Source organism: Carlito syrichta, unplaced genomic scaffold, assembly GCF_000164805.1.
Source record: "Carlito syrichta isolate Samal-C Ts95f unplaced genomic scaffold, Tarsius_syrichta-2.0.1 Scaffold309042, whole genome shotgun sequence".
NCBI lineage: Eukaryota > Metazoa > Chordata > Mammalia > Primates > Tarsiidae > Carlito > Carlito syrichta.
The window spans coordinates 896149-908643 of record NW_007253138.1 but is presented as its reverse complement, the minus strand read 5'-3'; the positions used below and the strand labels follow the sequence as shown (position 1 = coordinate 908643).

Sequence of the window (12495 nt, the reverse complement as noted above, 5' to 3'; positions counted from 1 at the left end):
TTGCTATGTTGCCCAGGCTGGTCTTGAACTCCTGGGCTCAAGCAACCCTCTTGCCTCAGTCTCCCAAAGTGCTGGGATTACATGCGTGAGCCATCACTGTGCCTGGCTTAAAATTAGAATTTTAAACAAAGAAACAAAATAATTTTCATCCTTTAACTGTTATAAATTAAAGTAATTGACAAATAGTGAAGAGAGAGCAAAAAAACCCCAACTCACTCAATGTTTTAAAATACTAACAAGCAATTTTACCATGTGGAAAATGTATAAATTGAAACAATATTTCTATATTTTCCTCTTTTTATGGTTTTTTGCACTTAGTAATGAATACATATCCTAAAATATACAATAAGTTACTATACAGACTTTATAACTCAGAGTTACTACTAAAGCTGCCTACAAAAAACTACAATCCTCATACGTACACACACAACACAGAACTTGGGAGACTATGAAGAACTTATAGGTTTTTTAAGTGATGGACTAAAAGGAGCTGTGGAAAACAATTTAAAGATGTTACTGTGAGGGCAGACCTATGAGACTTAGAAACCCTTTGCTCATAAATACTTCCCTTTGAACTGTGTGAATATTTTAATTTTACTTTGTTAAGCAACTAGAAATTTCATCAACTACAGGTACACTTAGGTAATAAATATTCTCTTTAAAAATCATCTTGGGTGAGACTTCTGGAATGGTGGAGTAAGTATCTCTGAAACTCCATAAAAGCAATGAGAACACTGGCAAAATTGTCAAAATCAACTTCTTTAAGAACTCTGAAAATTAAGAAGGCTTGTAACAATACAGGGAGTATTTAAAGAAAAACTGCCGAATCTCAGTAAAAGCAGTGAGCTTTCTGGTAGTTTAAGTGTCCTTGTTCCCATCTTCTGCTTCCCAGCTCCACAGCAGCCTTGAAAACAGCAGTCTCATAATCATGAAAACTGTGAAAAGGTAGAGTTTTGCAAGTCACTAGAGTGGGGACAGACCAGGTTTGAAGGGTCTCAAAAAGTCTCACTGTCTTGTCTGGCAGCTTCCTGAAACAGCGCCATCTGAAGGACTCGTTATTTGATCTCACTCTGGCTAGCTCAGTGGGAAAAGTCCTATTTCCAGGTAGTTTGTTGAAAACAATCAGTGGCAAATGTTTTAACATCCAACATCACAGATGCCTGAGCCTGCAATACCAGTTGGGGCAAATGAGCTTGGTCAAAAATATAAAAGGAATAATAATTTAGGGAATTAGATGTCCACCGGGGACTCTAAAAATCTAGAGGCTCATGCACATACTCAAGTCCAGGTGCAAGCCTAGGAAGACTTGAAAGAGCCCTAACCTGTCACTTCTGGTTGACCTTCAGAGCCTGCATATAAAGGGAATGCTAAGATGAGGGTGTAAGATGCCAGAGCATTGAAGGCGTGTGCGTTCCCCCTCCACCACAGATACTCTTGGCAAAGGGTGGAAGACATATTGAATCAAGGGTGCTTAAGGCAATCTCTGTCTAGTTGTTAGGTGACCACTAAGTCAACTAAGCATATTTCAGTGGCTGCAAATCAAAATCACAATGAGATTACGTTTCATACTTGCTAGGATGGCTGTAATTTAAAAAAATGAAAAATAACAAGTGTTGGTGAGCATGTAGAGAAACTGGAGTTCTCATACACTGCTGTTACAAATGTAAAATATTGCAGCCACTTTGGAAAACTGTTTGTCAGTTTCTACACAAGCCAAAATAGAGTTATACATAGAGTTATCACATGATTCAGCAATTCTACTTACAGGTATATACTCAAGAGAACTGAAAACATGTGTTCACAAAAAAACCTGTATATGAATGTTCATAGCAGCATTATTCATATTAGTCAAAAAGTAGTACAAACAACCCGAATGCCCATCGATTGATGAATGGGAAAATAAAATGTGGTGTATTTATACAATGAAATGTTATTTATAAAACGACTGATATGCTACAATAGGGATGAATCATGAAAACATTATACTGATTGAAACCCATCACAAAAGTCCACATATTGTATAATTCCATTTATACAAAATGTCCAGGAAAGGCAAATCTATAGAGATAGAAAACAGATTAATAGTTGTCAGGGGCTAGGAGTAAGGGAGGCTCAGCATTTCTTTTTGGGGTCATGAAAATATTCTACAATAGATAGTGCTGAGAGTTGAATTCTGTGAATATACAAAAATCACTCTACTGCACACTTTAAAACAGCAAGTTTACAGTTTCACTATTTATATATATAAAAAATTATCACCAGGCACAGTAACTCACACCTGTAATCCCAGCAATTTGGGAGGCTGAGGTGAGATTTCCTGAGCCCAGGGGTTTGAGACCAGCCTGGGCAACTTGGTGAAACCTCGTCTCTACAATGAATAATAAAAAAATTAGCCGGTATGGTGGTGTGTGCCTGTAATTCCAGCTACTTAGAAGGCTAAGGTGGAAGGATCACCTGAACCCAGCAGGTTGAGACTGGGGTGGCTATGAGTGTGCCACTGCTCTTTAGTCTGGGCGACAGAGTGAGACTCTGACTCAAAAAAAAAAAAAAAAAAAAATTATCACTTGTTATGGCTCTAAAACAAATACACAGGATGGTATCAGTTTGAGTTAGGTGTGCTTTCACCTGAAAAGAGGAGTTGTTTTTTTTTGTGTGTGTGAGTTGGAGTAAAACTCTGTCGTTGAGGCTATAGTGTAGTGGCATGCTCACAGCCACTGCAGCCTCTACCTACTGGACTCAGGCAATCCTTCAACTTCAGCTTTCCAAGAAGCTGGAACTATAGGTTTGTGCCACCACATCCAGCTACTTTTTGATTTATTGTAGAGACAAGGTCTCACCATGTTGCCAAGGCTGGTCTTGAACCTGTGGGCTCAGGCAATCCTCTCACCTCCACCTCCCAAAGTGCTGGGATTATAGGCATGAGCCACTGTGCCCGGTTATGTGGTACATTTTCACGGGCAATTTAAGGACTGCATGTATTTTTTATTTTTTATTTTGAGTTGGAGTCTCACTCTGTTGCCCAGGCTGAGTGCAGTGGCATGCTCATGGCCACCACAGCCTCCACCTGCTGGACTCAGGTGATCCTTCCACCTCAGCCTTCCAAGTAGCTGGAACCACAGACATGTACCATCATGTCCAGCTGATTTTTTTATTTATTGTAAAGACGAGGTCTTGGCATGTTGCTCAGGCTGGTCTCGGACCCCTGAGCTCAGATAATACTCTTGCCTCTGCCTCCCAAAGTGCTGGGATTACAGGTGTGAGCCACTGCACCTGGCTTTCATGTATTTTTTAATCCAAACAAATAAGAAAGCCATCTCACTGTTTATCTCTCCCTTGAATATGTAAAGATTAACTAGAAGGCTTCCAGGCCTAAATAAAGATGAGGAAAAATGCACATATATAAATTAGACAGATATTATGTATGCATATTTATTTTTATATATAAACTTCTAATTACATAAAGTTATACAGTTGAACCTTGAACATGAAACTGCACACATCCAATTATATATGGACTTTCTTCTGCCTCTGCTGACCTGAGAAAGCAAGACCAAACCTTCCTCTTCCCTTTCCTTCTCAGTCTATCCAACATGAAGACAAGGATGATGATCTTTATGATGGTCCTCTTCTACTTTGACAGTAAATATGCTTTCCTTACGGTTTTCTTAATAACATTTTCTTTTCTCTAGCTTAATTTACTTTAAGAATACAGAATATAATACATTTAACAAATAAAATGTGTTAATAAACTTCTTTGTTAAAGGCAAGGGTTCTGGTTAACAGTAGGCTATTAATAGTTAAGTTTTTAGGGAGTCAAAAGTTATACATGGATTTTCCACTATATTGGGAGTAATGCTCCTAGCCCCTGTGCTATTCAAGGGTCAACTGTAGTTATATGTTTAATAAAAATGCACATACTCCATTGTTCAATAAAGACCATTATCAAAACCATACGTCAGTATTACTACATACGATGACGATACTTCAAGATATTCCCCCTACCAGCTCCACCCTCCTCGATAAAAAGATATTAAATCTCCAAATAAATACCTGAAAGTTAGTTTCTTTCCATCCAGGTTTCTTGGCCAGCATCCTCACTAATGCTTGGCATGGCATTTCAGTTTGGTCCATGAGTTCAACAGCCTTGAAGTAAAATAAGAGAATAAGAATTAAAGGGTCAAAGATGAGTTGCAAAGGAACAAATACCAAAATCAAGTAAGTAGTTACCTTTGAAGGAGATAGTGGAATAGCATTGAGGAAGGTTATAGAGAGAGTATATATAGTTTTTACTATGTTTTATTTGTGTGTGTGTGCATGCATGCATGCATGTGTCTGAAATGCTTTAATTTTTAATATTTTTGGTATATGTCTTTTATATTAATATTACTGAAACTTCAAAATTTCACATTTCAGGCATTAGGATAATTTGATCCATGGAAAATAATAGTAACAGTTAGTGTGTGGCAGAAACTGCTTACACATATTTTCTCTTACTAGATTTTCCTAAAAACATAGTGAAGTAGGATAGATTATAAGTTCTAAGGTATCAAATTTCAAAGATCCACAAACTCAGTCTAAACCAGATGAGTGATAGTGCTGGAATACTCCTGCCTCAAGTCCCAGTGCTCTTTTAGTTTCTCATACCCCTCCTCATTAAAATCACATAGTATATGCCAAGATGAACTACTATGCTCCTTTCCAGCTGTCCATACCAATGGATAGTGCTGCTCCGCCAAGGAAACATGACAAAGGGAGAAACACAGAAATGGATGTGGTGTGCTTTAAGTAGAGACCTCTCTGCCTTGTAAGTTTATGAGCATAACTTAAAAATTAATCTAAGCCTTATAATTCAGAATAAAAACCTAATTTTCTTCAATAAGTATTAAGTTATGAGCTTATAGAAGCCATAGAATACAAATATTATTGAAAGGCAATAAACACTACACAGCTACAAAAACAAATAGGAAAACCTCATCTCATCTTTAGTTAAAACCCTGAAACATGTTCACTGGTTATAAAACATAGCAATTAGGACAAACTCTTCATTTGTCAAATTCATTGCTTCCATGCTATCTAATTTTCTTTCATGCTGAATTCATCTGTATGCGCATACCTTCTGGAACTCTTCCATGCAGGCCAGCCTTTCCTTCCAGTTACTGCTGTCTAAAAGCTGTATACAAGTAGGGGGAAGGACAGCTGAAGCTTTTTCTTCACATACTTCTATCTGCAAGATACAAAAGTGTATAAAATTTGGAATTAAGGAAACAGATGGAAAAAAATGTCAACAAACACCAGCCAAAACGAAAAGAATACTCCCTTGGGTACACTATAGTATCTGAGGCTTCTATTTTACTGCCACAAAGGGGAAGTTTGTCCAAGGCAGTTTCAATAAACTCAAAGATAACAATTAATTATATGTTGTACAATCCAGCAAAGAAAGAACTCAGATCTTCTCCTAGGTCTCATTTTTCATGGTTTTCCTAGTTTGAGGCACAGTGTACAATACTAACCGAGAGCTCAGGCTCCACTATTTCTTTGGTCTCCAATCCTTTCTTGCTCTTGGTTCCAGCGCTCCCTGCACCTCCTGGTGCAGTTGGTTTCCCCTTCTTAGGTGGCCCACCAGTCTAAAAAGCAATTTATGAAATAAAAATTAAACCACATAAGGATTTATCTAGTTGTTTATTTTTCTGAGTCGGAGACACACTCTGTTGTCCAGGCTGGAGTGCAGTGGCATGATCATGGATACCACAGTCTCGACCTGCTGGACTCAGGCAATCCTTCTGCCTCAGCCTTCCTAGTAGCTGGGCCTACAGGCACATGCTACCATACCCAGCTAATTTTTTCCCCCCACATTTATTGTAGAAATTAGGTCTCGCCAAGTTGCCTAGCCTGGTCTTCCCACTTTAACCTCCCAAAGTGCTGGAATTACAGGTATGAGTAACTGTGCCCAGCTAACACTCATAAGAATTTTAAAATCACAGTGGTTTTTTGACAATTTTTAGGCCATAGAACTCCTTACAGATTTGATTAAAACAAGGGCTCAAAAATAAACATTTTTCATGTCCACAGAATTTAGCAGTTTCAAGGGCAGATAGAAACCCTGAAGACCATCCATGGTACAGACTGCAGAGTCCATATAAAAACCTCAAATTCAAATTCAGAATAAGCTAATGAGATAAATGAAGCAAAAGTGATGGCTGGTAAGTATATTACAATTATTTATTTATTGTACAGACAAGATCTTGCCAAGGTGTCCAGGCTGGTCTCGAACCCTTAAGCTCAGACAATCTTCTCGCCTCAGCCTCCCAAAATGCTGGGATTATAGGCATAAGCCACTGCGCCTGGCAAGAATACATTTATAGATTCATTTGAGAATGACACCCTGATGTCTTTAAATCTCTCCTAAATCAGTAAAGGACAAGTTTCTAAGTTACCATAAGAAAACATATTATTAAGCATTGTAGAACTTTATAATTTGCAAAGGAAAAAAAGGGATTGTCATAGCAGTATCAGTTAGTGTTCCAGTTATGTTGAAGATCCATCTCACTGAGAATTTTTACTGTGTTAGGTTTTCAGGAGACTTGCTTGAGTTTTAAGCATATGATCATATAATCTACAAAGTATAATTCTGACTTTTCCTCATATTAATACTTTTTACTTTATTATTTTGTCTAGTTGTAGAACATTTTAAAACAATTATGATACCAGTAAGCATTTTTTGTTTTAGTTCTCACTTTAACAAGACTATAGCAGGCCAGGCATGGTGGTTTATGCCTGTAGTCCCAGCACTTTGGAAGTGGAGGTAAGAGAATTGCCTGAGCCCAGGGGTTCAAGACCAGCCTGGGCAACTTGGTGAGACCTCATCTTTACAATAAATCAAAAAATTAGGTAGGCGTGATAGTGCGTGCCTACAGTTCCAGCTACTTGGAGGCTGAAGCGGAAGGATTACCTGAGCCCACCAGGTCGAAGCTACAGTAGCTGTGAGCATGGCACTTCACTCCAGCCGGGGTGACAGAGTGAGACTATAACTCAAAAAATAAAAAATAAAATCTAGTATTTCACCATCGTTATGAAATATTTATATTACTGAACTATCCATTAAAAATAGTAGTACATTTTATGTTAAGTTGACCAAAAACACATACTCCTATACTTTTATTACCATTTTAATCTCTTTTAAGGTTTCCACAGCCAAATGCATTGCTGGAATAATTTGTCTTCATCATCAGATGTTCTGCTACATTTTCAATGTGGTAAATAAATTCATTCTTCAAATGAATCATTTCAGAGAACAACTATGCACCTGAGATTCAGACTCTACTTTACTAAGTTCTATTTTTAAGCCATCTATTAACCTTAGTAGCAGGTGCCTTTTTTAAGGGTCCTGGTTTGGGTGCAGCAATGTCCTTCGTGTCCTTATCCCCCGCAGCCCCTGAGGCAGCAGTCCTTCCGGGCACTGGTTTGAATTCCTTCTTATCAGTTGCTACTCCAGCTTTCTTACCATGTATCAGTTCTACTTTTTCTGAACATTCTTTGATCTAGAGAATGAAAGTGAGATGAACATCATTAAGCCCAACTTTGAAACACAATCACTATGTTATTACTTAAGTCATTTCTAAACCACAACTACATATGAGAATTCAGAGGGAAGCTTCCCTTACAAAAAAAGTAAGTTATCCACACTTTCTTGGCAGACATATGCATTAATGTCTTACATTTTACTTCTTCACCAGTTAGAATTATAATAAACTTACAAAGACCACATTTTTGATGAAAGACATCAACATTTAGAAAGGTCATTTTTTAGACTTTAGAAACAAATTTATCTCACAACATTGTGTTCACCTTCTCTACAGATAGGTCACTCAACTTTTTTTTGGTTATAATTTGATATTTCTACTCATATCACCACTATGGCCTGGAATGAAATTCTAATTCTCAAACGATGATTTCAAATTCTAGGTCTAAACCACTAGTGAAGAATGCAATACATTTCCTGGGTTGAAATCAGCCTTATTTTTTCCCTCAAGGAAATGAAACAGGTATAATTGAAAACAAAAAGTACCAGAGAGCACACTCAGAGTTTGTTTCAATTGTGCATTTATTTCTATGAAACGTACATTTTTTTCCTGTTATGAAAGGTAACAAAAAATTGAGAAATTCTGATAAAAAAGATACCAGTACTTTCTAATTTCTAAGAAACAAATTCACAACGTAAAGAGACAGGACAGTTGTCCAATTCAGTATAACCCATTACTAACCTACCTTATCAAGCTTGAGTTTGTCCACATCAGCTAAGAATGGGTTTACTGCTTTTTCACCAACCACCTTCAAAGCAGTACCCAATGCTTCAAATGCAGCATCTCTGACTTCAGGAGCAGAATCATTGATGTGCTATAAGTCCAGAAGTAAGTAAAATGATCTTAATGCAATGTATTTTAGGCATTTCTTATTTTAATTTGAACTGATAGGTGTTGGATAAAGAATTTGCTTTTTCTAACTTACTAAAGCTAGGTGTAGCTTTTATGTTGCCTATTAGCATTTATTCTTTCACAATTCCTTCTGGGCTAAGGAAACCTCTGGTGATCCATTCAGCAAGTAAGTGCTTTCTTTTCCTCTTAGCCTCTATCTAAAAATGCCTTTACTCCCCAATAATCTTCAAATACTTCACATTTGATACCTATGCTTGGCCAGATCCAGCTGAACACCAGTATAGGGGCCACGTAAGAAACAACATGTTTTTTATTTTATTTTATTTTTTTGAGTTGGAGTCTCACTCTGTCGCCCAGACTGGAGTGCAGTGGCCGCTCCCAGCCACCGCAACCTCGACCTGCTGGGCTCCAACGATCCTTTCGCCTCAGCCTTCCGAGTAGCTGGAATTACAGGCACGTGCTACCATGCCCGGTTAATTTAATTTTATTTTATTTTATTGTGGAGATGAGGTCTCGCCTGCCCAGGCGGGTCTCGAACCCGCGGGCTCAGGCAATCCACTCACCTCAGCCTCCCAAAGGCACAGGATTACAGGCTGAGCCACCAAGCCCGGCTAAGAAACAAAATGTTTAGCAATTAATGGAATCATGAAATTAGCTTGTGCTTTCCTTCAAGAATAGGAACCCAAGCAGTTATAAGAATTTGGATTCAGCTTCCAAAGCTGTAAAGGGTCTAATTCTCAAAAGATCATAATATACAGTCTGAAAATCAAGTAGTCACCATATATAATCTGTAGGAAAAAAAAATCTTGCCTAGGTATAAAATATACCCCAATTTCAAAGACAGTCTATACCTTAAGTAGTGCAGCACAAAAGGGCTTTAGCAAGCTCTTTGGCAGGGTAGAAGCAGTGCAGTGTCGGAAGCTTCTTGCAATAAAAAGAGATGTCTGCTGCTTGATGGTTGGATTTTTATTATCCATTACTGCTAAAATGTCCTCACTGATGTTCTGCAGTGTGGTCTTTAGAAAGAAAATGTGGTCAATAAGCTTTTCTTAATTGTAGAGAACAATCGAAATATCATATTGTCAAAACTGACTTCAGATACAACCACAAACTCATGCTGTCAACTTACAGTAAGGAAGATTGCATCAATTGCCTCCTGTAGGGCTTGTACCACTTGAGGTTTCTTCTCTTTGAATTTCTCCAAAATGGTTGGCACGACCTATAAAGTGAATAGCTGGAATATTATTCAGCAATAAAAAGGAATGAAGTATTGATATATACTAGAACATGGCTGAACTTTGAAAACAACATGCTAGGTGAAAAAAGCCAGTCATAAAAGATCACATAATGCATGATTCCATTTACATGAAATGTCAAATCTCTAGACACAGAAAGTAGATCAATGGCTGCCAATGTCTTCGGGGGAGAACAGATGGGCAATAACCGCTAACAGGTATGGGTTTCTTTTTCTTTGTAGAGTGATTAAAATGTTCTGGATTTAAATAGTGGTGATGGTTATACAACATTGTGAATATTCTAAAACAACTTTAAGAGGGCGAATTTTACAGTATCTAAGTATTATCTCAATAAAGCTGCTGTTCAAAAAACGACCTTTGCTCTACCAAAACAAAAAAAGTGAGCACTTAAGTCATTTTCTTTCTCAAAGGGCACAAGAATATTATGCTGTAACAATTAGGAGTTCTTATTCTGTCCCACTACAGCAGTGCTTCTCAACCTATTTTCTGCCTCTGTATCTTATATGCAACCACATAATCATTGCTACCAGTAGCATCTCTCATTAGACAAAATTATTCTCAGATAGGGTAAATTTAGGGTAGAGGAAGAGGTATAGTAAATAATTCTTCCTCCCAAACCAAGATTCTGATATATCTCAATGGATTAGGATGTCTCCTGTCCCTTCATGGCCCTAGGGGAAAAAAAGGAAAGAAAAAGAAGTAGTACTAGAAATTACAGCAATTTGTGATCAGAATTATATCTTCTTATTCACGCACTAAGTTTAAATCAGTGAAGTTGGAATTTTTATAATTTTAGTTTTACTTTCTAAATTGTTACTAATTTATTAAATACTGAATGCCTAATACATACAACAATTGAGAGTCAGGCACTTCGCTAGCAGGTAAAATGAAAAAAAATTCACACTCAGTGATCTATCACAGAAACAAAGAACAGAGTACCCTATGTCCTCACTCAAAAGTGGACCTTGAACAATTATTATAATACTGTAAGAAAGGGATTGGCAGTAGTGGGAAACTGTCAGGGAAGAAGGAGTAGTATTGGCAGTTGAGAAAAACTGTTAGGGGAGGGAGAGGCACACCTCATCAACAAGGGTACCTGCATAATGAACATTTGTATACCTAACCCTGAATTGTACCCCATGTCTTTAAAATTAAAAAATAATAATAATAAAGGTCCAAAAGATATAGGAAAGCTCAACGGCATCTGAAAAACAATTTCTTTCTAAATTTCACAGAAATTATACAGACTACTTGGTATACCAAGGAATATGATTCCTATAGAAAAGCTTAAAAGGCTTTTTAAAATCAGAAGTTAGTTATAAACTCGAATATTAAGATATTTTAATGGCTATAAAGCTAAAGTTCACTTTTATAAATATTGCCAAAAAGAATATATAAACAGTAAAAGAAAATAAAGACAAATTAATAACATGCTGATACCAAATACTGTATAATTTATGGTTTTATGGGGGGGATAAGCCTCAAACTATAGAGGAATGGAAACATTCTTTACCTGCACAACAAAGTGAAAAATAACCAGAATCAGAACTCAAAGTAGAGGGCCAGGTAATCATCAAACCAAAATTTAGCAAATTAAAATGGATTTTAAAAATTGCTTTGTACTTTGAAAAATTACTTCTAACACAAAAGTATAAAATTTCCTAATAAGTAACACAAAACTGATCAAAAGCTAGTTAATATACTGATAGCATAGATACTATATAATATTGATTGCTATAATATATTGATTATATTTCATTTCAATTTATGATTTACTTGTCTAAGGGTTTTATAGACCCTTATTTTTATTTCCCGAGTAATAAGCCAGTCATGCTTTATTTTTATTTGGTAGTGTCTTCCTTGTCTTCGGTTAAGTTCTCAGAAATTATTTTTAATGCTATGAGTAAGCAAGCTCGAAATACCATAGCTCAAGTTAAGGCTAGATATTACCTTCATAATATAAAACTGACACAAGACTAGGGATTAATAGGAGACCTAAGTCAATTTAGGAAACCAAAATGATCAAAGAGATAGAAAGATAGAACTTTTTATAAAAGTTCAATAGGGTTGATTTTTAGGGTGCTAAACCATTCTAAGTAATTTAGATCAAATTTAGAGGCCAACTGATAAATACTACAGCTAAAGAAAACATCTCAATTAATTAAAATTATTACCAAACTTGATTGCTACCAAAGTTACACATACAAAGTAGTATATACAACAAGTCTCACATCAGATTTTCTAAGAATAAATTAAACTGATATCACCAACAGTGCAACCTATATAAAATGTCTCAAATATACCGAGAGGGCCAAAAAAAGAGTATACAATTTTAAGAAAAGAAAAATTGTATTAAAATTGTAATACTCAATATATACTGAAAACAAAAGATGAATATAAGTCATGTTTGACTTCTGCCATTACAAGAGGTGCTAAAAGTGGTTACCATCAGTGTCCAGACACTTCTAATTATGGCGAACTAAAAATATACAGGTAACATCACTTAAAATGTGTATATATATTTTTTGGCACCTCGGTATAAGTAAATTATATGTTAAAAATAGGAAAATATGATAAAGCACATTATATATATTAACTTCACAGTTTTACACTTGCAGTTTTATACTGCCTTTCTTACTCTCATTGGCAGCATGGTCCTGGTCATTATAAGTTTTATTTCAGTCGAGCTCGGTGGCTCAGCCTATAACCCTGAGCCTTGGGAGGCTGAGGTGAGTGAATTGCCTGGGCCCGCGGGTTCGAGACCCACCTGGGCAACTTGGTGAGACCTCATCTCTACAATAAATCAA

At 36.7% G+C, this 12495-nt stretch overlaps 1 protein-coding gene across 1 annotated transcript in view; it reads right to left on the bottom strand.

The window, feature by feature from the left end:
• The window catches only part of LOC103269069 (cytoskeleton-associated protein 5-like), a 69987-nt gene that overhangs the window by 1580 nt on the left and 55912 nt on the right, over positions 1 to 12495 (bottom strand). Inside the window, exons 10-16 of the mRNA XM_021716869.1 lie at positions 9562 to 9651; positions 9284 to 9448; positions 8266 to 8394; positions 7356 to 7538; positions 5511 to 5624; positions 5114 to 5224; positions 4051 to 4143 (exon numbers count right to left, since the gene is read on the bottom strand). Coding sequence (XP_021572544.1) covers positions 4051 to 4143; positions 5114 to 5224; positions 5511 to 5624; positions 7356 to 7538; positions 8266 to 8394; positions 9284 to 9448; positions 9562 to 9651 — 885 coding nt within the window. The remainder of the gene's footprint in view (positions 1 to 4050; positions 4144 to 5113; positions 5225 to 5510; positions 5625 to 7355; positions 7539 to 8265; positions 8395 to 9283; positions 9449 to 9561; positions 9652 to 12495) is intronic.